Here is a 27850-nt window from a genome sequence, read left to right on the forward strand (position 1 = left end):
GCTGCCTCCTGACTACAGTGAGAGAAATGCTCTTCTGCCATGTGCTCCCTCAGCCATGGGTTCTTATGAACTGGACCCTCTGAAACCATGAGCCCAACAGCTCTCTCCCTGCTGAGGCTGTTCTATCAAGAATTTTGCCTCACAGCAATGTAAAAACCACTAGTGTCTTGCCTATTTATGATAAATGCTGAGATTCACACTCCCTCTTACCTTCCCCCCCCCACCCCCACCCCCCGCTTTGGTTTTTGAGACAAGGTTTCTCTGTGTAGCCCAGTTGTCCGGGAACTCAGTTCGTAAACCAGGCTGGCCTCAGACTCAGAAATCTGCCTTTCAACTGCTGGGATTAAAGCTGAGTGCCACCACACCTGGCTGAGATTTGTACTTCCGGTAGAATTTTCGAGCTGCAGAGAACCCTCATAAAGCATATTCTGAATACCCCTTCATCTTACATTTTAAGGAAACCAGAACTCAGAATTAACCCACTTCAAGTCTCACAAGAGAAACACATAGCCAGCCCTGGAACAGAATGAAGATGCTCTCATTCTTGGTATCTGTTTTGTTCTCTCGCACTGCTTTTCCCTTGGGATGCCATGGGCTTCCAGTTGAGATACTTTGCTTTTCCCTGGACCTGAAGAACAAGCTCCTTGAATGTTTCTCAAGGTTGTTCTTGTCTAGAGCACCAGGAATCCTGGAGAGGAAGTTTTAGGTGATCTGGATTTTAGGTCCTAGATTTTCCTCTGGCTGCCATTATCTTCAGTAGCTCTTTAAAAAGTTTTTAAATTACACACTCACAGTATACTCGGATTTAACATTACATTGAAATCACACACACACACACACACACACACACACACACACATACACAAGGTGCATCTGTGGTGGTCAGAGGACAACTGTGGGAGTCATTGACTTTCTTTCCTCCATGTGGGTCTCAGGGATCGAACTTAGCGTCAGCTGAGCAGCTTACACATTGAACCTCTCTTGCCAGCCCTTCACAAGCACTTCTGATGATTTAAGTTATTTCCCCGAGAACCTTAACTGGGGCGGAAGAGATGACTCAGTGGTTAAGAGCATTTGCTGTTCTTGCAGAGGATCTGGATTTGGTTCCCGCACCCACATCAGGCAGCTGCAAGCTGCTATTACTCCAGTCCCAGGGAATCCTCTTCTGGCTCCATGGGCACATGTAAGCACACGGGGCACAAACAAGCAAGCAAGCACACACATACACATAAATAAAATGAGCTTTGTTTGTTGCTTGACTGGTTGGGTTTTTATTTTTGTTTTGGCTTTTGGTGTTTTTCAAGACAGGGTTTCTCTATGTATCACTGGCTGTCCTAGAACTCACTCTGTAGATCAGGCTGGCCTCAAACTCACAGAGATCCGCCTGCCTCTGCCTCCCTGAATGCTGGGATTAAAGGCATGCTCCATCACTGCCCGGCTTGCTTTTGGTTTTTCTTTTTTTAAGAGTCTGATTAAGAAAATGGTCAACATCCTTAGTCATCAGAGAAATGCAAATCAAAACAACTCTGAGATTCCATCTTACACCTGTAAGAATGGCCAAGATCAAAAACACTGATGACAACGTATGCTGGAGAGGTTGTGAGGTAAAGGGAACACTCCTGCATTGCTGGTGGGAGTGCAAACTGGCACAGACACTTTGGATATTAGTATGATGATTTCTCAGAAAATTAGAAAACAACATACCTCAAAACCCAGTAATACTACTTTTGGGTATATATCCAAAGGATGCTCAATCGTGCCACAAAGACATGTGCTCAACTATGTTCACAGCAGTATTATTTGTCATAGTCAGAACCTAGAAACAACCTAAATGCCCCTCGACCAAAGAATGGATAAAGAAGATGTGGTACATTTACACAATGGAGTACTACGCAGCAGAAAAAAAAATAATGACATCTTGAATTTTGCAGGAAAATGGATGGAGCTAGAAAACATTATTTTGAGTGACGTTACCCAGACACAGGAAAACAATTACCACATGTAGTCACTCATAGGTGGTTTTTAAACAAAAGCAAAGAAAACCAGCCTACAAACCACAATCCCAGAGAACTTAGACAACAATGAGGACACTGAGAGAGACTTACATAGATCTAATCTACATGGGAAGTAGAAAGTAGAAAAAGACAAGATCTCCTGAGTAAATTGGGAGCATGGGAACCTTGGGGGAGGGCTGAAGGGAGAGGGGAGCAGAGAAAAATGTAAAGCTCAATAAAAATCAATTAAAAAAAAGAGTCCAAGCCAGGAATGCCTATAATTCCAGCACTCCAAAGGCAGAGACAGGAAGATCTCTAAATTCAAGGCCAGCCTAGCCCACATAGTGAGTTCCAGCCAGCGCTGCATAGTGAGACCCTGTCTCAAAAACAAACATTAAATGAATTTACTGCATTATGAATGAGGTCTTTATATAAGTATTTGCAATTTTAAAGCAGGATGAAAATTAAATCCAATATTCTTTGATATGATTATTTAAATTCACATTCCAGGCTATAAAAAGTCATTTACTCATGCAGTGGAAAAATCAGCCTAGGATGTAGTCAGTTCCTTCAGGCTGTTCTGTTCTTCATGCTGTCCCTTCCTCCTTTTGTTGTTTCTCTTTTCTGGTTGCCATGGCTATAGAGGTCTATGTTCAGGTACAGTCACTTCTGAGCATGGGTCACTTATAAACTGTGACATGCCGATTGTGCTAAGAGAAGAAGAGTCAGAACAAAATGTTTTTGTTGCCTCTGCCTCGTCTGGAATTTCAGGGGGTAAATTTCTGGGTTATCCAGAGCCAGATCTACTGTTAGTTCATGCCATCATTTTGACATGTCACGTTGGACTTTCTCTTTATAAATCCCTCTTCACATTACCAGTGCTGGTCTCAGAGCTCCAACTGGTTCAAAACCATACCATCTCTTAGTGAGTGACTGATCTGGATTATGTGTCCAGCCATCAGGGAGATCTTGGGATGTTGCTTGTATAAACTGTAATCCAATCTGATGCTGTACGTTTAGTTACAGTCTTTCATAGACCTATTGGCGATATTCAATCCTTCTGGATTTGGGGAATAGAGCTTATCTGATACTTTCAGGAGAAAAACATCCATTCATTTTTCTCTCTTCCCCATTTAAATAACTCAGCACATCTGGTAGTATTGTAGGATCATTGTGTTTCCAGTTCCTCTGTACCTTGTATAGCTATAATATCCCTTAAGTATTTAGTTACCTAAAGGGCAATGTGATTTGAAGAAGGGGGAGGGAGGACTATGGGTCTTACAAATTAGCTCGAGTGCAGAGCTAGGAAAAAAAATGCCTTTAACCAGCAAAATTTCTATACCAGTATGCAGTGTGAATGTAAATAGAGATAAATGTTTGTGTGTTAAAATCTTAAAGCAAGTCTTTCTTTAAATCGATGTCATTTGCCTCTAAGAAAATGCTTATTAAATACAAGGTACCCAAGATTAAAGTATCTTCATGTTTAAGTATGTATCCCTTGGCTTACTTCAATTACAGCAATGATAAAAGCTGAAACAAAATCTTTTAATTCAATCAGAACTGAGCTGAATTTTAGGAAGCCAAGAGTAGAAACCGATACAGACTGTGTAACATAGGAAGTTAAATAGACCGGGTGTGAAGACTGTGAGGAGAGGGTGGGGTTGCCTTGAGGAACCCTGTTTGGAAGGGCTGCATTGAGCATTACCAATTATTCGCTAGCTTAGCCTCTTGAATTAAGATGTTTCATGTGAACAGCTACAAAGAGACCACTTACTGATTTCTGTGTTTCACGTTATGAAACAACTTCAACACATTTGATTTTCTTTGGGTTTGGTTTTTGTTTGTTTGTTTGTTGTCTTGTAGTTGAGCCTCAAATAATAACAGTTTTGCTAAATTTACTCTCCGTATTTATAGTTCTGTCAAAATTTTCAGTGTTTATGGTATATTTGATCCAGGGGTCCTATACCAAATATGTCCACTGTGCATTTTTTATTGTTATTGGTGTACCAGGGCCCCAGACTTAGTAAGCCACAAGACCTTAGCACAACTGACTCCATGATGGAAGCACCATTCAGGCTGTAAAACTAAGCATGTAGATAGCACCACCTGCCAAACTAAAACAAAGACCGAATCCATGAAACTCCATAGTTATAGAAAAGTCTCTAAACCTACTAGCCTTGCTTTTTGGCTTCTGTAGATCTGCTTCTGGTTAACTGTTCTTATTAACTAAAGTATGTTAACCTAGGACATGGTTTTTGTACTTAAAAGCTCACTCTGAGAAAGGCTCAGGGTTTTCAAGGTTCCTGAACACTCAGTGTAGTCGCCTGTAGCTAATAAAGACTTTCTGTTGTCTTAAACCCATGTCTGAGCAGTCTTCTCCACAACAGCTGGGTTTTTTTTTTTTCTAAGACAGGGTCTTTCTTATAGCGCCAACTGTTGGACTTTGCTCTGTAGTCCAGGATGGCCTTGAACTCACAGAGATCTGCCTGCCTTTGCTTGGGGGGTGCTGGGATTAAAAAAGTGTGCTTCCCGGTCCAACTCCACAGTGTACTTTAAGTGTAATAGAACAAACACTTAGGGAAGGGGAGCCATTTTCTTCCTGTTGTTTGTTCTTTCAGTATTAAGTATGAAAATTAGCATTGTAATGGCACCCAGAATGGGAGTACTGAAAAAGTATCCCCTTGACAGAAATAAACATACAGAAAATAAATTGAGTTAATCGTTCATTTCTTATCTGAAATTTAAAATTATGTTCAAAGTGGTTATTACTGGATTTTTATGTATAATGGTGAAATACTATGCATATAAGATTTTCTTTTTGCTTGAATTATGACTAGAAAACATTGTATTACAGCTTTAATATGCAGGTAGGCAATCCGTTTGCCAGAATCTTTGCACATAAGTCCAATTTTTCTGTCAAACACATATTCTACATTATGACTCTGCCTCCTAAAGTAAAAAAAAAAAAAAAATGGAGCTACACCTTTAAATTGTTTTTTCGATTTCTTTTTCTTCTTGTCTTTCAGGTTGTGGAACTTTTAGCCAGTGCCCTTAAGGACCTAGTGCAAGGAGTATACCAGGAAAATTCTGCTTTGGCCAAGGTACAGAATTTCAGACTCATTGTAACGTGTTAAGGTTGACAAGTGCTGCTGCAGAGCCAGGGTCAGAAGCGGCATGATTCTCTCTCTCTCTCTCTCTCTCTCTCTCTCTCTCTCTCTCTCTCTCTCTCTCTCTCTCTCTCTCTCTCTCTCTCTCTCTCTCTCTCTCTCTCTCTCTCTCTCTCTCTCTCTCTCTCGTCTGGTTAGTATTTTGGCTACAAATTCATGGCCATACGCTCAGTACATAGCAGCTTTAGCCAATTAATGCAACCTCTCCTCCTCTGGCTGAAATCTCAATCTGTTCAGTCCGCAGCAGCCGGGCAGACACCAGGGCACTGCTGGCTGGCAGGAAGAAGCGCTTATGCTGAGGGGCTGGGCCAGCTGCTCCCCAGAGAAAGAGGGCTCTGTGTCAGTGAGCTCCCGCCTGCTGTCAGGAAGGGCGGGGGCCAGCACAAAATGGCTTTCCTATCCAAAGTCCAGAATTTACTGTGTTATTAGAGTCTCTGTGATAGAAGCTAGGACAGTTGCACACTTGGGTTGTTTTGATTAATTTTATAGGTTTAGAATTAGGGCTTTTTGACTCATTTAACAGGTCATATCAAGAAAGGTTAGGTTTTATTTCCTTAAGATGCAGTTATTTCATTTCAGTGGGAGATTCGATATGAAGTGCATGCTTCATTGCCCACCACTGTCATTTGCCATGACACCTACTGCTAGAAGGGATTCCTCTCAACGTTTCATTATTCTGACTTCCTTAACTCCTATATTAGCAAGATTTCACTCACTGCACAGAAAAAGAATATGCATGTATGCACATTCTAAGCATTAACAGGTCCATTAAGGGGAAAAAGGACAAATTTTACTACAAGTGAAACATAGGGCACAAGCAACTTAGATTTAAAAGAATGTTTTTTTAAAATCTGAATCAACTGGAACTCTGGAAGGTTACAACGGTGGTTAGTGAAATGTGACGAATTTTGTACCCTGAACATCTGCTAGCATTTGACTCGGGGAAGCACCATCCCCAGGAGGAACATCTGACCTCACCTACGCAGCATGTTGGTGTGTGGGGACCTCCCAAGGTGCAGAGCACAGCGAACCCTGTTTGCAAGAATTCTCAGACAAGAGTGACTCACTCTCTGTGTGACTGAGAGTTAGTATCCAGTGATGGAAGGTGGCTTAGGATCTAGCTTTACTCAACAGAGGTTATCGTGCACATAACATGAAGATGCTGGCAGCTAAGCAAATGACATTTTCAATGATTTGCCGGCTTCTTCATTTGATCCTCACAAAAGTGAGAAAGAGAGACTGGTGCTCCCGTTTTGAGATATGAAGACAGAGGTTTAGAAAAGACTGAATGGCTTTTCAAGGCTATACAACCTACTACCTAGGATTCGAACTTAAGCTCTGTTCTCTTAGCCCCTGATTCTACTCCCACTCTACCCTAACAAACCCAGATCTGACAGCTCCCATAGGCTGTACCGAAGGTCTCACCAAATAGTTACTGCATTACCTATTGATGCAGTTGAGGCATCCTGTTTACCTGGGATCTATCTGAGACCTTCAACTTAATCCCAGATAAGGTATTCATTAATTACTAATATCTCCATTTTGTCTTTCAGGGTATTTATTTGTTGAGATGAAATGTCACAATAGGTTCGGCTAGACTCAAAACAGTCTGCCATGAGTTCAAGGCTAACTGAACTACATAATGACATCTAGGCCTGAGATATATAAGTGAGACTGTCACACCCTCCCCGCCCCCCAAAAAACGCAAGCACACACACCATGTAATCCTCCTGCCTCTGCCTTCCTTAGCCTTTCCCTTCCCATCCTGATATCATAAGTATGCACCACACACACTTAAGATTTTGAAGTGGATCCGGGTGGTGATGGCACACACCTTTAATTCCCACACTTGGGAGGCAGAGGCAGGTAAGTTTGAGACAACCTACAAGAACTGGTTCCAGGATAGGTTCCAAAGCAACACAAAGAAATCCTATCTCGAAAAACCAAAAAGAAAGAAAGAAAGAAAGAAAGAAAGAAAGAAAGAAAGAAAGAAAGAAAGAAAGAAAAAGAAAAGAAAGAAGAAAAGGAAAAAAAAGAGAGAAAAGATCTTGAAATGAACATGTTATTGTTGGTTTGGTTAATTCACCCACTTTTACTGTTTGTATACTGTTTGTGTGGTTATTCTACTTCACCAATAATTGTGTGAACATCTGTTAAGTACTCTGTGTCAGACAGCCTAATAGCAACAGTAGTAAATTATTACATCAGTTTTAGTAACATTGTTCACATCATGAAATGAATAGGGTCATGCTTGTGGAATAATCTCATTTTATGGATGAAAATCTTACTATTTAGAACTCACAAATAGCATCAAAGTTTAATATCTAAAACGTATTTATTTGAGAGTTAGAGGGTAAGATTTCAACTCAAGGTAGGTGGTTGGTTTTTTTGTTTTGTTTTAATTCCACATCCCATGCAGTTTTTAAAATATATAATCTGTTTGCAAAGAGAACAGAAGAAACAACAAAGACTCTGAAGCGTTACTGATGTGTCTAACGGAATAGCCACTGAGCAAGCACCATTTTGTGATTTTCTCATTAGCTAATAAATTTTCTCAACAGAATATATAGCGATGCTTTGTTCATCTGCACTTCCACCCCACCTCCCCAAGCAGTTAGAATTCAGACTATAGCTAAAGCATTTGAAGATCAGTTAATTTTCAGTCGTGGAAACAAAAGTGCACAGTTGACCACAGGAGTGGGAGTGATTCATACAGCCTCCATTTGCACCCCAGCTCCAATTTAAGTTAACCACATTTTCCTTCCTCACCAGAGCCCGCGGGCCCCCACCCTTCCTGAGTGTGTTTGCCATGAGAGTGAAAGGAATCGCTTCAGAGGCAGAGAGAGATCACAGCCTCTCCCCCACACACAGATACACAGACCAGGTCGGCATGTTCTGACATGACTGAGAAGTCACCACAAGCAGAGGTCATGTGGGAAGTGAGGCCCATGCTGTGGGTCTCTGTTGCTCAGCCTCCTCAACCTTGAGCCAATTCAACGCAGAATTGCTTTGAGATTCAAGTGAGCTGCAAATCGCCTCATCTCTCTAGGGATAAAAGAATACAATAGTGGTCTGTTTTCAGTACGCCAAGTTAATGCAGTAACGGAGATCTGGGAGCAGCAGCTTAGCTTTCTGTGGAGTTGTGTCTATGGGACTCTGGGTACATTAAAGAGAGAGAATTGGAACTGGGTGCCTTATTAATCACCTTCTCCAGAAGTTTATACAAACCTGATTTTTCTTAAAGCAGTGAAAACACACAACTTAAATTACTAATATTTAACAGATTGTAGGTAATTTGTGATCATGGAAACATTCAAAAGAATTTAGGAAATTCATCCTTTGTTCTCATTGTACAAAATATTTTTACTTTTGCATTTACTAGCTTGTGAACCATTTATTCTTTACAAGAAAAATTAACTGTTGGGCTTTTTAAAAATTGTATAAATTTTTTACCCATTTTTTATAATAGCTAATTAAAGAAACCAATTAAAAGGAAGGTGAATTGGTACATACTTTTAATTCAAGCATTTAAGAGGCAGAGGCCAAGCTGGTCTACAGAGTTCCAGACCAACCAGGGTTGCATAGTAAAACCCAGTCTCAAAAAAAAAATGAATAAATGAATGAGTAAATAAATAGATAAATAAATAAGGTGGGGCTGGAGAGAGAGCCCCATGGATTAGAACTCTTGCAGCTCTTTCAGAGGACCTGAATTCAGTTCCTAGCACCCACCTTAGGCATTTCACAAAGCTGGTAACTCATTTCAAGGAATCTGAGGCCCTCTGACCTCCTGGGGTACCTGCTTATATGTGGTACACATAACCTAAACTCAGGCAGACACACGTACATGCACACAAATAAGAGATGAATCTTTTTTAAAAAAAATTGAGGAGGAGGAGAAGCAAAGAAAATAAACCAGTTAAATAAAGAAGGGACATCCTAAGGGGTCATTGCCATATATTTACATAGCTAGCCCGTGCTACTTTTTTGCAGTTTCCAGCTCTCACCCTAATTCATTTTTAGAGCAAGGAACAAAATTTCTTCTTCAAAATTCCCAACTATACATAGATTAAAAAGCAAGTTGCTATTTGCAGTAATTCAAATATAGTCAGTGAAATTCTCTCAGCATTGTCTTATGTATCAGCGGTGCAAAGGGGAGCATGCCACTCCTTTGCCTGAGACGGTGAATAGACTACTGCAAAGGGCAGCTCAGACATTCTTGATCTTTTCAGTATGGTATTGTGTAAGGTTGATGCCTAGACTAGAACCTTTGTTTAAAGATTGCGGATAATATAGTGCCAGAATACTTTTCTGAGCCCTGGGAGGGTCAGTATTGGGATGCATGCCAGGGCCTCAGGCTCTACAAGAGGCAAGTGCTTTATGAGTGACAGAATACCCATGTTCTCATTGTACTTGTTAAATACATATTTTAACATTGACTTTGGAGTCCCAAACCAAAATATTTAAATATTTCAACAAAGTGATATTGTTGTTGCCTCTTATTTCTCTTTAGTAAAGGAACTGCATGATATCAATAAAGAACCGAAAACTGCTGCATATGATGACACAGACCTATAATCTCAACCTTGAGAGGCAGAGGACTGATGTAAGTTCAGGGCAAGCCTGGTCTACATAAGCGTGTTCCAGGCCAACCAGAGCTGCACTGTGAGACACTCAGAACTGAAACACTGGAAAAGGTCTAGGAGACTATATCTGTGATTCCAGCACCCACATGGCAGCTCACAACGTTCTGTTCTTCCAGTCCCGGGGTATCTGATGCCCTCTCCTGGCCTCCAAGGGCATGAGACACACACTCAAACAAAGTACCTATATACATAAAATAACTTAAAAAATGTTTTCAAAGTATGATTTTAGTGGCTATTTACTTCTTCATAGTACCATAGTATAAATTACTGAACCATTACACAAATTTTGTTTGTATTTTAAGAAGATAACATCTTCATGCATGTAACTCTGCTATATTTCACACTCTTTGCATTAAAAAAAATGGTGAGCTGAAGGAAAAGCTTAGTGGTAAAGTGCTTGCCTGAACTATGACAAGGCCCTAGTTCCATTTCCAGAAGTTCCCCCTCCCACATACAAACTCTGGTGCTTGCAACGAAAAATGAGAATGTTTTATATCTACTATGTGTTTTCCTTTGTGTCCTTCCATTTGTGTGTGTGTGTGTGTGTGTGTGTGTGTGTGTGTGTGTGTGTAAAATTTTTTAAGGCAGGTTCTCACTGTTTAGCCTGGCTGTCCTGGAACTTGCTATGTAAAACAGGCTGGCTTTATACTCACAGATTCACCTGTCTCTGCCACCCCTGTGTTGTGGTTAAAGGCATGTGCCCACCACCTGGTCATTCTAAGTATGATTTTACTGTGACTGTGATTTGACCCTATAACCTTTGAGTATCATCAGCCCTGGGGGATGGGAACTGGAGAGAGACAGCTCAGTGGTTGGGAACACTCACTGCCCTTCCAATGGGACTCAGATCTGATTCCTAGTATCCACAGGGAAGCTCATAGCCATCTGTGATTCCTGTCCCAGGGGATCCTCTTATGGCCTCCACTGGCACTGCGTATAATAATAAAAAATAAAACAGAAAATACACACAGATAAAACACCATATACGTAAAAATAAGTACACTTAAATACAAAGTTTAAAAATTGAAGTAGTGGATTAGGATTGCTAAAATTCCCATTTTCTGAAATTATATGTTTCTTCTTCACCAATTACTGCTTCTGACTTATAAATCCACCCACGGCCCTTTGTGAAGCCGTGCCCCTGACTCAGGTTGATACCAAGGAGAGAAATAACTACTGCTTCCCTGTCTTCATGCAGACTCTGTCCATGTTGGCTTGGCCCCCGGACCCCCAAAATAAGCGTGTTTACTCCAGTTCTCTTGTTAGTTAACAGTCACTGAAATTGTAGAGATCCAATCTGTCTTTTTAAAGCACAGTTCATACTTTACATGTTAGTCATAGATTTTGTGAGGCAAGATAAGTCTGATTCTTTTATTTGTCTTATGTCCATACTTCTCTTCCTTTGACTCTTGGCAGCTTGTGAGTCAAATATAAAAACAAGGTAATGAGTCTACTGGAACCACAGGTGCTCTCCTGCCTGCAGAGTCTTTGCCATTGTCTAAATGTGATGCAAAATGCCTGTGCTCCTGGAGAAAATGACAGGAGAGAGATGTAACCAAGATGTCACATCTAGGTAGGGAAATCAGAAAATCTTTCAAAAAGGGTCTTGTAGCACAATAATAAAAACGCAGAGACAGATATAGGTGTTAAAGCTGAAGATCAGACAAGTAGAGCAGTAAGCCACTAGAGAGACCTTTTACCTCTGCCAATGCTCAGATTGAAGGGGTGATCCTCAGACTGCCTAGGCTCTCCACCAAACCTCAGTCCACACTCCAGTGAGCTCCTGTCTCTTCCCCCTTACATTCCTCTCCCCGCCCAGCCATCTTGCTCCTGTCTCTACCTCCCTAGTGCTGGGATTAAAGGTGCGTGACTCCCAAACACTGGGATTAAAGGTATGAACCACCACCACCTGGATCTGTTTCTGGATCAATCTTGTGTAGCTCAGGGTAGCCTTGAACTCACAGAGATCCATCTGCCTCTGTCTCCTAGGATTAAAGGTGTGTACCACCATACCATGGCCTCTAATGACTTGGCTTTGCACTCAGATCTTCAGGCAAGCTTTACTTACTAAAATACAGATAAAATATCCCTAGAGGGTTGCTGTATGAGACAGACATTAGAGGACTGAAGGAGGTGTGTGGGCTGGAAGAAGTCTAGGTAGAGGAATGGCATGATGAAGCTCAACAGTTGACATCAGGGCTTCTTTCAAGTAACAATAAAGGAGCAGGGAAAATAATGCTGCAGCCAGCCGTGGTGGCCCACGCCTGGAATCCCAGCACTCCAGAGGCAGAGGCAGAGGCAGGTAATCTCTTGGGTTTGAGGCCAGCCTGGTCTACATAATGAGTCTCAGATCAGCCAAGCCTACATAGTTAGACCCTACAGGTTTCTATGACAGTGATGCTAGAATGTCGAGCTGATACCGTTTTTAGAGACTGGAGATGGGTAAACAAGGGGACTGTTATATGACCAGAGTGATCTTGCTCAGAAGTTGAGAGGGTCTTTAGGGAATCTCTGGGATCGCTCCACACTGACAGTCTTGCCCTTTCTGCCATTCATATCACTATCAGTATTGCCTTTTCAGAATCCACTCTACATACCCAGTTGGAAATATTTTAATAGCTATCCTAATTAATTATTTTTATCTTGATCAAAAATGTTAACCATCTGGTGGTTTTGTTTTTTTTTTTTTTTGTCATCGTTACGTTGTCATCGTTAAGTCTCTTCCTACAAGAGGGTAAGTGCCACTGTATTTCTAATACCAAAACAGTACCTGGCATATCAGTAGTAGCCCCTGCCACCTGTTGCTAAAGTAACTATTTAGAAAGATCTAGAATGATTGTAATGGAAGATTTTCCTCATATTTTAGGGGTGAATTATTAATATACAATAAACTAGAAACACTTAAAGGGCACTATCTGCTGTCTAAGTATGCATGGACCAGAGAAACTGTTGTCACGAGTAAGGTGATAAGCATATCTGTCACCCCGGATAGTTTCTTTGTTTGCATTCCTCCATCCTATACTTTCTGCTGTGAACCAGGCAATCTCTTATCACTATAAATTAGTTTGCATTTTTGTAGAATTTTATATAAGTGGGTCTAGAAATATCAACACTTTGGGGTCTTTGGATAATTACATTGAAATACATCTATACTGCATTTATAAATAGTTCGTTACTGCTAAATAGTATTCGCATGTAGGGATCTACCACACACACAGTCTCTGTTCCACCTATTAGTGAACATTTGGGATGTTTCTAGTGTTAAATGAAGCTACTGGAAGCATTCGTGTGTGAACAGTCCATATAAACGTACTATTTCTCTTGGGTTTACCAGGAATAGTCATGTTGCTATTTCTTTCCTTTTGGATAGAAACCTAATAGAGGACTTTGTGTGTCATACAATGGATATATAGTGCTCTGTGCTGGATAGTTTCCATCAGCTTGACACAAACTAAAGTCATTTTGGAAGAGAAACCTCAATAAAGAAAGCATCCCCACCAGATAGGCCTGTGGTGCATTTTTTTTTTTTTTTGATTGATGGTTGATTTGGAAGGTAGCAGCTCACTATAGGTGGTGCCACCCCCGAGGCTTGTGATCCTGGGTGCTATAAAAAAAAAAAAAAGCAGGCAGAACAAGCCAGTAACTAGCACCTCTCCGTGGCTTCTGCATCAGCTCTTGCCTCCAGGTTCCTGCCTTGAGTTCCTGCCCTGACTTCCCTCAGGGCTGGACTGTTGACTGGAAGTGTAAATGAAATAGTTGCTTTGCTCATGGGGTTTCTCACAGCAACAGAAACCTAAAGACATGCTTCCACCTGCTGAGTCACCTCAGTGGCTCCCATTTTACATTGCTCTCAGCCACGCATGAGAATTCTGGTTTTTCCACACTTTGATAAAACTTAATGCGATCAGTTTTTAATATTTTTGCCATTCTAAAATATAATTTTGGTCTGTCTTGCAGTTTTAGCTTGTTGTGATTTTAGCCATAACAAATAACAATGTTGAGCATCTTATATCTTTTTATGTTTATTTGCTATTAATACTTAGTAAACTGTCTCTATAAATACTTTGCCCATTTTAATTGGGCTGTTTGATATTGGGGAGATATTTTTGTTTTGTTTGTGCAGTTTTGCTACCTTTTGGTTTATTGTTGTTTTATTTTGCATCCTACAATCTTACTAATTTGGTAATCATAATAGCCTTTGATTTTGTAGGTTCTATGGAACCCCTTTGTAGACAGTCATATAACAGTTGTGAATAAAAAAATTCCCTTCTTTTCAAAGTAAATGCCTTTTTTCTCTTTTTCTTATTGTACTAGGTAATATTGGTAGAGAACATGTGCCCTAGATCACTGTCATTACTACACATATTTCAAGCTAATCCAAGACTACAAGTTTGGGTTTTTTAATATTTTATTTCTTTATTTTCTATATGTGTGTAGGTGTGTGCATGCCCCTGTGGAGGTCATGTGTAAGGTCAGAGGACAACTCTCAGCAGTCATTTCTCTCCTTCTGCCATGTCAGCCCTGGGGAGAGAACTCGAGTCATCGGGCTTCGCAGCTAGTGTCCTTGCCTGCTGAGCCACCTTGCAGACCCTACCCAGGCCATTTTTCAGAAATTTTATGTAGCCTGTTACTTTGAAAGATAAGGTAACAGTCTTGCTTACTGCTTGCAACAAAAACAGTAGATCTTCCTAACTCTGGTCTTCAGCTTTGACCAGTGCCTCCAAAGGCACAGCATCTATCTGAAACCGCTACATTGCCTCTGCAGGAGTTGGATCAAAGGTAACAAATGTGAACACATGGTGCACATGTTCCTTGCCATGGCTTAATAGATACAATCTATCCTCTCTATTGTACTTTTGCTACCATCCATAAAATATTAACAGCTAGCTTATTAGCTTGTGTGGGGTAAAAGGAAATCCTCAACCCAACAACCGCATCCTATGTATAATGTGGAAGTATTAGGGGTGCACAGCCCTCTGTTACCTGTAGACGTTTTGGTTTTAGGACTTTATTTTTCTTTTGTTTTGGGAGTGAGAGGCAGAGGAAGAGAAAGAGAGAGAATGTGTGTATGATGTGCTTGTTTGTGTATGTAGGCACACATATTCCTTGCACCTCTGTGGAGGTCAGAGGACAGCCTGGTGTTACTCCTCGCCTTCCTCTTCATGTGAAGCAGGGTATCCTGTTTGCAGCTGCAGATGTGAAGCTAGCTCACCTACAAGCTTGTAGAGGATGCTCCTTTCTTGCCGTAGCAGCACTGGAATTAAAACCACGTGCTTTAATATGGATTCGGGGATAAGAACTCAGGTCCACAAGCATGACTTTAGAAACTGAACTGTCTCCCAGACCCTCTTTCCTTTTGTAAGATTCCCTTGCTTAGCAACAAAGTTCCCTGGCTTCCTAGGAATTTTATCAGAAATTAGCATTGGATTTTAAGACAGCCATAGTGGCATGCTAAAGAGAATCAAAACTTTCAGACCAACATGGGCTACATAACAGGATGGTACCTTCAAAAAATACAAAAATTGATGCATAATTTCTATAGAACTTTTTCTCAGTAACTGTAGAAATGGTCATTTTTTAAAAAAATGTTTTTCTTTTTTTAGGGTTTTGGCTTGTTTTTGGTTTTATTTTGTTTTTGTTATAGTAAAAATAGAATTTAAAGCCTCATGCATACCTCATTTAGATTATTTTATAATATATAAATATGGCAAATTAATTGATTTTCAAATATGAGATCGACCATACAGCCTTGAACTAAATTCTTCTTGGACATAATTCCATCTCTTTTTTTATATAAATTATTGGTTTTGCAATGCTAAGATTTTGTTAATATTTCTATCTATGTTCAATGAAAAAAATGGTATTATTTGGGTTGGTTGTATGCTGTGGGACAGTGGTCTTGTATTGGTTTCATAAAACACTGATTGGCCAGTAGCCAGGCAGGAAGTATAGGCAGAGCGATCAGGTAGGAAGTAGAGGCGGGGTGATGAGAACAGGAGAATTCTGGGAAGAGGAAAGACTCAGTCTGCAGTCGCCACCGAGCTCCAGAGGAAGCAAGATGAGAATGCCTCGCTGATAAAGGCGACTAACATAGACAAGAATATGGGCTAATTATGATGTAAGAATTAGTTAATAAGAAAAGCCTGAGCTACTAGGCCAACTAGTTTATAATTAATGTAGGCCTCTGTGTGTTTCTTTGGGACTGAACGGCTGAGGGACCCGGTGGGACAGAAACTACTGTCAACAGTTGTGTATCTGTCTGGTGTGGGTATCAAGGCAATGGTGGAACATTAGCATCCTTGCAGTGAAGCTGTGTGGGTCTGTGTGGGAATGGGCATTTGTTTATTACTATGGGTTCAATTGCCTTTATAGTTACTGAACTGTCTAAACTGTGTCCTTCAAATGAGCCTTGGCAATCAATTTATGTCCCACAGGAAGATGTTACTTCACACCAGGTAACAGATTCACTGTCACAGAATTTGTGCCTCCGTGACACGAGTGTCCTTTCATTCCTGGTACTAGGAGTTTGTGCTTTCTGTCGTTCTTCCCTAAGGATTAAGTTGGAAGTTTAATTTTTTTCCAGTATTTCAGCTAAGATATTCTAGTTGGATGGCTCTCCTATATGCTACTTCAGTGGCATTCCAGAGATTTCCATTATGTTGCCTTTCATTTCATATACATCAAACCACTTACCAGTTTTCATTTTCATTTTTTTCTTTGACTTGTGGTTAAGAAATTTGATATTTTGTTTTCAAATTTTAAAGGATTTTACAAGTATCTTTTTGTTACTGATTTATAATACTATGATGATTAGAAAAATATTTGAGTTATTTTTAACTAATTTTTTATATAATGTGTATGGGTGTTTTTCCTGCATATATGTGTGTTCAACATGTGAATGCCTGGTGCCCACAGAAGCCAGAGGAGGGCATCAGATCCACTGGAACTGGAGTTACAAACAATTGTGAGCTGCCATGTGGGTGCTGGGAATTGAACTCAGGCCCTCTGGAAAAACAGCCAGTGCTCTTAACCTCTGAACCATCTGTCCAGCCCAATTTGAGTTATTTTAAATTTATTGTAGATTTGTTAATGGCCCAGATATAATATATCTGGATAAATATTTCATGTTCTGTTAACACATTCTGTTGTTCCTGAAGCTAAATAGCCACTAAACCATTAATGTCATTTAATTATTCACTATTTGTTGTTATCTTCATTTTGCTTGCTCTGTCTGTCAATTACTGAGAGAAAGGTATATTAGTGTCTGTTTATTAATTTATTAATTGTTTATTTTAACTGGCCAAAGGGGTGCATGCCTGTAATCCTAGCATATAGGAGGTAGAGACATGAGAATGTCTGAAAAAGAACAGAAATGTAATGTAGTTAATTAACTAGCAAGTATAATTGTGGATTTTTTTTTCTATTTCTCCTTCTAGTTCTGTCTGATTCTCCTTCATGTTTTTGAAAGCTCTGTTATTAGGCACATCAGCCTTTAGCATCATTGACTCCTGAATTACCTGAATGATTTGATCCTTTTTAGTTTTCATTGGTATCATTTTATTAGTAAGCATTCTGGTTCACTCATTTGTGTCTTTTGTTTCTTTCCCTCCTTCCCTCTCCCCTGGTTGTTTGGACACAGTCTCACTGTATATGTGGCCCAGGCTGGTCTCAGACTCTTTGCAATCTTCTTCTCTGTTCCTCCCAAGTGCTGGTGTTGTCTCTATTTCTACTTAATATGTTCAGTGTTTCTTGTTGCTTCTTGACCGTATGTGATATAGTTATGGAAACTTTTGATGTCTGTGTGTACTGAGTACATCATCTTTATCACTGTGGTATTGGTTTAACTGACTTTTTTCTCTTTTTCTCCTCATTTTGATTTGTATTTTCCTTCCTGGTTGTCTTTGATTGGGTTTCAACATTGTGAATTGTTTTGTAGTGTGCTAGGTACTTTTGCATGTATGTAAATAGTCTTGATGCAGTCTAGAATCACCTGGGAAGATAGTCTCAATGCTGTTGTCTAGATCAGGTTGGCCTACAGGCAGATCCACGGGGATTATCTAATTGATTATGTTAATGGTTGTGGGAGGGCACAGCCCACTGTGGGTGGTAACCATTCATTCCCTGGGTTTGGGTTCTGGACTGTATAGAAGAGGAGACGGGAGCTGAGATTAAGTATGCATACATTTATTTCTCTGTATTCTTGGCTGTGGACATGACATGGTAGGATTGTTTAAAGTCCTGATGCCTTGACTTCCCTGCTAGGATAGACTGTAACTTGCTGCTGTGAGTTAAAATAAATACGTTCTCCCTTAAAAATAAAGAAATAAATAAGTAAACAAACAAACAAGCAGGCCATCTTGGGCTTTATTACGGATGCAGTGACGTCACTGAAAACGGGCTGATCTGTTGTTGACTGTTTTCCACTCTTTACTCTGTTGGGGACCCTCCACCCAGCTCCCACATAAGTCACATGGGAGCTTATTATTCCTTATAAATACCCGGCCTCAGCTTGGCTTCTTTCTAGCCAGCTTTTCTTAACTTAAATCATCCTATCTGCCTCTTTTTTTTTTTTTTTTTGCCTCTGGGCTTTCTCCTTTGCTTACTTCTGTATTGCTTCTGCTCTTGCTCTTACTCTATGGCTGGCTGTGTGACTGCGTTGCTGCCCCTAGTACCCTCCTCTCCTCGTTCTCTCCTTGCTGCTCCTTTCCGCCCAGATTTCTCCTCCTATTTATTCTCTCTGCCTGCCATTCCCACCTATCCTTTCTTCTACCTTGCTATTGACCATTCAGCGCTTTATCAGACCATCAGGTGGTTTAGACAGGCAAAGTAACACAGCTTCACAGAGTTAAACAAATGCAACATAAAGGAATGCAACACAGCTTGGCATCATTAAACAAATATCCCACAGCATAAACAAATGTAACACATCTTAAAATGATATTCTACAATTGATCCTTTCTGGTGTTACTTTTAAGTATAGTTACACAGGATTGCAGTAGCAGTTAGTGTAAAGCTAACTTTCTCCCTGTGGTGGTAGATTCTGAGTACCCTACAGATGTTCTGTGAACGTTAACTTTCTCCAGAGAAGGCTCTTCCCACCTAAGAGTGATCTCCAGGAATTGTTTTTCCTTCTGATTCATTCTTTCCCCAGACTTTGGTGGCCTCTTTGCACATGCACATTGGTAGTACAGGCAGACCTCCATAGCCGTACAGGATCAAAATCCTTTAGCTTCATCTGTACTGAACGTGTCATTATTGTCTAAACGCTATATGACAACCCCTTACATAGCACTTACATTTTAGTAAACATTGTGTGTTTGTAGCTTTTTGTTGGTCTTGTGACACAAAACCAGACATGCGTAACTTAGGGAGAAAGGTTTTCTCTTGCTCCTGCTTTCAGAGATTTCAGCCCATCATAGTAGGGAACGTGAGAGAGCACAGCAGCTCAGACCATGGCAGCCAGAGAAGGGAGTGAGAATACCTGCACTATGGACTTTTTCTTTGTTACCCCCTTTGTTCACTCCGTCTAGTGAGGTGCTTGACTAGACTCCTGGGCATTTCTTAACCCTACCAAATTGATGGTCAGTATTGTAGCTGAGGATGTGTCTCATTTGTTAGAACGCTTAGCTACAATGCCCAAAGCATTTGGTTTCATCCCCATTACCACATAAACCTGGCATGGGGCTGGAGAGATGGCTCAGCAACTGAAGGCTAGGCTCACAACCAAAAATAAAGCCAACATGATGTTGCAGGCCTATAATGCCAGCACTTGAAAGGTAGCAAGTAGATCTGAAGTTCAAGGTCATCCTCTGTTACATAGTTAGAAGCCAGCCAGGGATGCATGAGACCTTACCTCAAAAATAGATGGATGGATGGGTGGACAGACAGACAGACAAATGGGCTAATGAATGGACTAATAAACGGACTAATGGACGGACGGATGGGTGGGTGGGTGGGTGGATGGATGGGATGGACCATCAGAATGAGTAACCCAGAAAAGATTTAAAGTATGTAGGAAGAAGCTGTATGTGGTGGTGAATGCATCTTGTAAATGGAGACTGCTTTTTCATTTCCAGGCTGTCCAGACGCGAATCATCACACAGAAACTATATTAATTACAACACTGTTTGGCCTATTAGCTTAGGCTTCTTATTAGCTAACTTTTGCATCTTAAATTAACCCATTTCTAATAATCTGTGTATCACCATCAGACTGTGGCCTACCGGTGGTAAGGTGTCAGCGTTTCCTTCAGCAACTACATGGCGTCTCTGACTCTGCCTACTCTCTCTTTATATCTATGTTTGGATTTCCCGCCTGGTCTATGTTTACAGCATCTAATCCTAACACTGGTGAGCCAAAGGCAAGATCTCTCAAGTTCACGGTCAGCCTGAACTACATCTTTTTTTATTTCCTTCCTTCATTCATTCATTATGTGCATATATACACTCAATGCATTCATGTGGAGAACAGATAAAAACTTGTGGAAAGTGATTCCTTCTTTCTTTCTACTATATGGTCCCAGGGATAAACTCAGGTCATCAGGCTTGGTGACAAGTGTCTTCACCCACTGAGCCTTCTCACCAGCCCCTTGGACTGTATCTTGATTTCAAGACTATCTTGAGCTATATATTAGACAACGTATTAAAAAAAAAAAGGCCAAGGTGATAGCTCAGTGGTCTAGTACTTGCCTAGTGTGCACATGAATTTGATCCTCAGCACCACAAAAAAATTAAAATACAGTTTATGGAAAGAAAGGTGCAGATTATATGCAAATACTATGCCATTGTATACAAGGAACTTGAACATCTGAACATATTGTCAGATGCAGGCATCTGTTCCATGATGATAATGGACTAAGCTTCTGAAACTGTAAGCAAGCTCACAATGAAAACTTACCTTTATAAGAGTTGCTGTGGTCATGGTTTCTCCTCACAGTAGAACAGTGACTGTGATCATCCTGGTCCATGGATTTTGTTCCCTGTTTTAGTTCTTTCCAACAAAAAAGAACACCTAATCTCTTTTTGCTCCATCTTAGCCAGAAATGCTAGACTTTGATCTATAGTATAACATCTTTTTATAAAATATAACAAACACAAAATCCCCCCTCCCCAGTAAAATATGTAGTGCCTTTGTGTTGTTGATATAGTAAGTACTTATTGAGTGCGTGGGTTAAGCACTTCTGTCATGGGAATAAGAAATAAAAAAAAATGACACCAATTTTGTACCTGGTTGACCAGGAGGGGAAAAAAAAAACATGATAAAGTTGCTATAAAGGAGGATTGCTTTTAGAGAAAAGTGGATCAGGTTAGTTGAGGTTAGATTAATGTTGGAGTCTGGTAGACTTTTCAGATTAAAAAAAAAAGTCAATAGCTGCAGAGATGGGAAGTGGAAACTCATCCTTGTAGACTGATGAGTACATGAGCACTGGTGCCCAAAGAAAGATAGAATGAAATGGAGACTGGAGAATAAGTTGGAGTGACCATAGCACAACTGTCCTTGGCTGTAATTGGATTTTGAATTTAGCATCATTTCTTCTTGACTAACATAAAAGAAAATATGTTGTCTTCTGGAGTTTGCATTATTTGATCACTAATGCTATAGATAGTTCTTGTTGTTTTTTCCAAACATTTAACAAAGGGCTGGGGATATTGCTCAATGATTGCTTAGCAGGTGCCAGGTCCTGAGTTTGATCCCAGGCACTTTAAAAGAAATGAACACAAACTGAGATTTTCTTTTTTCTTTTTCTTAAACTATTATGTAAGAGCAGGCTTTCAATGTAAAATTACAAACAGCTGGTTCTGAACATCACTTAGAAACCAGTGGGTAGTGGTGATGTCTCAGAAAAGACAGTGTCTCTCAGAAAGGAACTCCATCTCCTGAGAGTTAACACAGTACAGCGATTGGAGTATAAAATCTAATTAAGGTGTTTCTAGTGGAATCTGGCTGGACTGTCATTATAAATCCTTAACAACAGAGCTGAGCCAGTGAGATAGCTAAGTGGGAGAGGGTGCTGGCCACCAAGTCTGGCCACCTGAGTTCAGTTACTGGAGCTCACATGGTGAAAGGAGAGAATCGACTTCTCTACAATCATACATAAGCACACAAATTAAATAAACATTTGTCTTAGTTAACGTTTCTATTGCTGTGATAAAATACCATGATCCAAAAGAACAACTTGGGTAGGAAAGGGTTTATTTCAGCTTGCAGCTTACAGTCTATCATGAAGGGATGTCAGTCATATCAGGGCAGGAACCTGGAGGCAGTAACTGAAGCAGAGGCCATAAAGGAATGCTGCTTTCTGGCTTGTTCCTCATGGCTTGCTCAACCTACTTTCTTATATAACCCAAGAACAGCAACCCAGGGGAGGCACCACCCACAGTCAACCAAGCCAGTGGGCTCCAGGCTCAGTGAACCCTGTCTCAAAAACAGGTAGAGAACCACGTAGACACAAAGCCCAGTGTCTCGGGGCAGTGTAGTGGCATCACACACACATGGGGAGGTGGGGAGACTATTGAAGTTTTATTTTGTCAGGAGTTGACATTGGACACGGGCTGGGCCATTAGACTTATTTATTCATTCATTTCACATGACTTTTGAGCATCTGCTGTGTGGAAGGCACTAGATCTTTATTTCTCAACCTGTGGGTCATGAGCCCTTGGGGGTTGCATATCCAATATCCTGTATGTCAGATATTTACATTATGATTCATAGCAGTAGCATAATTACAGTTATGAAATAATTTTATGGTGGGGGTCACCCCAACATGAGGAACTGTATTAAAGGGTCACAATATTCAGAAGGCTAAGAACTATTGCACTAGATGTACAGGGGCTCAATGAGGAAAGTGTCTTTGCTTTCATGGAGCTGCCACCTTAATGGAGAAGACTACTAGTAAATGCTCACAGGAGCAGAAGAACTGGAGAAGAAATACCTGCCTAGTGTTAGGGCAAATGATAGTGCAGTATTAGGGTAACAGGACCTTGGCTGCTCATGGAAGGCCTCTCTGAGAGCTGAGTGATAAAAATGCAGATAGTTCTGGGAGAGGTTCTATCAAATGGATCCAGTACAAGCAAAGGCCTGAGAGAAAGGGTGTTGGGCCCAGGTTCAACTAAACCTAACTAAAGAAAAGAACAGTAACTTTGTTTTAGAGTTACCTAATTAATACTAGTTATCACTCATTGGACAGAAGTTATCCACCTGTGCTAGACAAAGCAAGCACACGTGAGTGAGAGCTGAAACAGCGGCACAAAGCTGGAGCTAGAGCCCTGCTAAGGAAGGTGAGCATTTGGAAAGCAGTAAATAAACCAGCAGTTAGATATTGGGCATTTGGGTTCAGGAATTTGGGATATTAAAGAACTGCAGTAGGAAGACCTCATGGGATCTTATTCATCGAGAAGATCTTTGAAAAAGTTTATTGCAGAAATGTAAATGGGGTAAATTGGAAGCTGTTTCGTGTCTTGGCCTAACTTCCTGTCTACTCTCTGCTTCCTGACTGTGCTTCTCCAACTTGTTGAGCTGTATCCCTTTGTAGCTGTAATCCAAAATAAATCCTTCCTCCCTCAAATTACTTCTTGTCTAGTATAGGCCATTCCAGTGAAAAGCGTAGCTAATGCACGGGCTGAACAAATGAAGCAGGGAGTCCAGCTGGAGGCCATTGAAACGAAACAGGATGAAGCAACACCCAGTTGCTGGTAATGAAACAATGGGGGAAACCCAGGAATTACAAAAGACTCTGTTGTGGTTTGGATAAGAATGGCCACATGGGCTCATATGTTTGCATGCTTGGTCAATAGAGAGTGGCACTCCTTGGGAGGGATTAGGAGGTGTGTCACTGAGGGTGGGCTTTGAGGTTTCAAAAGCTAGGCCCAGTGTCACTCACTTTCTGCTGCCTGCTGATCAAGATGCAGAACTCTAGTCTCTTTCTCCAGCACCATGTCTGCGTGCCATGACAATAAAGGACTGAACTGTAAGCAAGCCCCAATTAAATGCTTTCTTTTGTAAGAGTTGCCGTGGTCACGGTGTCTCTTCACAGCAACAGAACCCTAAGACAGAAGCCTAGCTCTCCTGCGCTATTACTCTCTTACTGTGTGGCTGGTGAAACTGAGTCAAGGCTCACTGTCATTCACCCTGTGCTTCACATACCAGCTTTCCATTTTGGTGCTAAGCCTAGGCAGCATTTCTTCTAAAATTAATTACTTTACACAACTATATGCATTAAGTATTGACACACCAAAATTAAAAATACAATGTATGTATACAGGTTTGTTTCAGTCTCTTTGCAGAATATAGCGTTTCTTGTCTTTCATGCAAAGAACACTAGAACCACACAACTGGGCCTTCCTGGATTCCTGACCAACAGAAACTATGAAACATAATGAAAGTTTATTAAGCTACAAGGTTTGGTGTATTTGTTATGTGACAATATATAACTAATGTATACACACACAAAAAAAAAAAAAAAACATATTTTGCCCTGGAACTATAATGTCTTCCCATTGTGAAAGTATACTGGAGTGTTTGCATATGCTTAAGCTCTGATTCCAGTTATGTGTCTTGCTTTGGCTAACAGTCTTCTTGGGCCTCTACTGTCATGTGAGTACAGCGTGGCCTAGATAGGCAGCCCGTCCAGAAAGAAAGAGACTGGAATGGAGGCTTGCTCTGTCACTCAGGCTGTCCTCAAACTCGTAACCCTCCTGCCTCAGCTCTCCTTGTACAGGGATTGCAGGGGTATACCCCACTCACAGCTCCAAAGCCACTGGACTTGAAGGTAATTTTGCCAATAGTAAACTATAGTCAGATCTGTGTGGATCTGGAAGGCTACCCATACCTGTCATTAGGAAGCTGGTTTGAATTTGACCAAAGGCTTCTAGCTTACAGACCCATCCCTGCCTTCCAGGGATAGGAGCCATTGAGTAAGCCCAGTGTGAACCATCCCCAGCCTGCAGAGAGCAAAATTTATACTTAACATTTCAAGAAAGTTATAACAAGCATGTTGGTGAAATGCTGATAGCATTTTTAAAATGTTTTTGTAGTTTATTAATCCTATCTACTGAATTCCTACAGACAGGGCTATTAGAGAACCTTCACTCCTTCCAATGCCATGATCTGCACAGCTTGGCTAGGGATAGCAAGGGAATGAAGAAAGAACAGACACACAGTATAGTAAAGCCAGGATTAGATGGGGTTCTGCTTATGTGGGATTCTGCTACCAGCTACTGCTGTAACCCAAAATCTCTGTGTGTTTGTTAAAGTAGGGTTGTAGGGGGAGGGTTGGCTTATTAAAGTAGGAGGTTTTTGTAGGTGAACAGTTTCAGGCTGTAAATATCCATGAAGACTTTGCACGCTCTGCTCAGTTGTCCATAAACACACTCATGGGTAATGGCTTTGCCAGTGTCGCATGAGTCCGAGGCTTTGGAGTCCTCACATGGCTGGGCTGTGTCAGCAGTGCGCATTTACTCAGGACTCACAGTCAAGCAGCAGCCTCAAGCTTTGCGGTCCCTACCCCACCACAGCTTTCCTCGTGCTGTGCCCGTGCTGCTCCCACTGTGGGGTCTGTAGCTTTTATGTTGGCTAGTCTAACATCTCTGCTGCTTTAATTTTTCCTTCAGTAATCCAAGGAGTCATGAATCAGGCCAAAGTCATGAAGTTTTCATCAGTGTGGGTTCTAAAGCTACATACAAAGATAATATCCGGTGTGCCTTTGTGCATTTTAATGAGTTTTTCCCAAATTTTTCTTAGGTATCATTGTCTCCCTAGAATGAAGAATGAGAATGATTATTGAAGTAGTCACTTGATTATAAACTTCTTGGTCTAAGTAGTTAACATCTTGTTCATGACAGTGGTCCGTGCTTGGCAGGCAGGGAATACCACAGTGTTTTAAGTGTAGACATTATTACACATGTGTGCAGACAGAAGCAGAGTACTGGACATGGAGAATCAAGGAATTTGTAGACTATGCAAATGGATGAAGAAGGACCAGAAGAGAGTCAGGGAATTACAGATTAGAAATAGATGAGTTTGTTTTTTTACTTTGAAGACAAAGATAAATAGATAGATAGATAGATAGATAGATAGATAGATAGATAGATAGATAGATAGATAGATAGGCAAATATATCTATATATGTGTGTGTGTGTTGTATGTAAAAAGCTATTTTAAAGGAAAGTCTATTTTAAGAGGTTTAAAAGTGAAGCAATGAACACTGTATACTAGCATTAAGATAATCTAGGATGTCTTTCATTGGCCTCTTGTCATTTTTACTGTTCCCAAGGCATGTATTAACAGACTAATAAAACGTGTCATGTCGTGTTTGTTTGCTGGGCATCTTTTTAAGCTTATATCACAAGTCCAAGACTTTGCAGAGTCTCATAGTGGTGATGACAAAATACCTATAATTTTGCCAGCATTCTTCTTTTAAGTAGAAGCAGTTTTAAAACATTAGTTAAGTATTGAGTTTATTCCAATTTGAAGACAAATAAGAGTAATTTACAATGGCTTGTTCTACTTACAAAACACACTTACAAGTTACACGTAAGATCCACTTATGTAAGTGGATAAAACAAATCACTAGGCATCTAGTGCCACATTTAAAAAATAGAATATTGGCTGTGGGATAGCTCAGTGTAAAGTGTTTGTTGCACATAAATAGCCAGGCATGGTAGCATGGTTAAGCATAAAGTCAGTCATGATGGTGCACACCTTTAATCCCAGCACTCAGAAAGCAGAGGCAAGCGGATCTCTGTGAGTTCAAGCCAGCCTGGTCTAACTGGTTAAGCCAGCCCGGCCTACATAATGATACGTTGGGTAAATAATTGTTGTAAAGGTTTACTATTGTATTTGTGTGCTGTGTTTGACTGTCTGTGTTAAGATGCATGCAGGTGAGTGCTGCTTCTCGGAGGCTGGAGGTGTCAGATCCCTAGAGCTGGAGTTTCAGGTGGGTGGGTGCCGCCTGAGGTGGGTGCTGGAAACAAACTCAGGTCCTCTGGAAAAAGCAGAGGTAGTGGTCCATTTCTGCAGCCCCCCAAATAAGTAATTTTTTTATATAAATAAAATTAGCCTGGTTGTGGTGGCACACTCCTTTAATCCCAGCACTCAGGAGGCAGAGTCAGGCGGATCTCTGTGAGTTTAAGGCCAGCCTGATCTACAAGAGCTAGTTCCAGTACAGACAGAGCTGTTACACAGAGAAACCCTGTCTGTCTTGAGAAACCAAAATAAGTAAGATATAGAGTGCTAATCTCTGTCCTACACACACATGTACTATATATGTGTATATATATATATATATATATGTGTGTGTGTGTGTATACACACATGCACATATTTACAACGAACATATTGAAATCAAATCTTGGGGTATTAGTATTAGATTAAACATTTAAAAAATGATTTAGTCAGAGTCAGTACAGATGATGAAAAGAACGGTTGTTGGTGACTGAGGCTTAGTGTGCTCAGTGGTCCTTTCAGTTAAGTACACCTTCCACTTTAGAGTGAATCTGTTTGGCAAGTGTTTTTATTTGTTCAGTTTTTAATTGAATTTAATCATTAGAAGTACCCTGGATCACTGGCTGACAGGCAGACATCACGAGTGTTTCCCTGAGTGACGAAACATCACAAAGTGAGGAAGGTCCCTGCCACGAAGGCTGGACTCTAATTCACATGGTGCAAGATGAGAACTAGGAACTGATGCCTGCAAGTTGTTCTCTTCCCTACACACACATGCATGAGAGAGAGAGAGAGAGTCCCATTCTGTTCAAGAGCAACAATCTCAGAAGTATAACCCGAGCATTGGGTTACCACCATCTGTGTGTAACTGAGTCCCCACTTTGTCTCTATCACAAACTACTCCTGAGCCCTGAAGCTGAATGCCAACTGCTTACTCAACACACATCCAGGACCAGATGTGTGAACTGTACTAAGGTCAAGAGTTCAAGATCATCCTCCACGACATAGAAAGTTTAAGGCCAGCCTGGCATGTAGTTGACCCAGTCTCAAAAAAAAAAAAAAAGAGCTAGAGATGTATCTCGGTTAATGGAGAGCTTGCACAGCA

The 27850-nt window shown here is 40.7% G+C and overlaps 1 protein-coding gene across 1 annotated transcript in view; it reads left to right on the forward strand.

Moving 5' to 3' along the window:
- Positions 1 to 27850, forward strand: part of Pdss2 (decaprenyl diphosphate synthase subunit 2) — a 239951-nt gene that overhangs the window by 149674 nt on the left and 62427 nt on the right. Inside the window, exon 4 of the mRNA XM_038340229.1 lies at positions 5021 to 5095. Coding sequence (XP_038196157.1) covers positions 5021 to 5095 — 75 coding nt within the window. The remainder of the gene's footprint in view (positions 1 to 5020; positions 5096 to 27850) is intronic.

This window comes from Arvicola amphibius, chromosome 8 (genome assembly GCF_903992535.2).
Source record: "Arvicola amphibius chromosome 8, mArvAmp1.2, whole genome shotgun sequence".
In the NCBI taxonomy this organism is placed as follows: Eukaryota; Metazoa; Chordata; class Mammalia; order Rodentia; family Cricetidae; genus Arvicola; species Arvicola amphibius.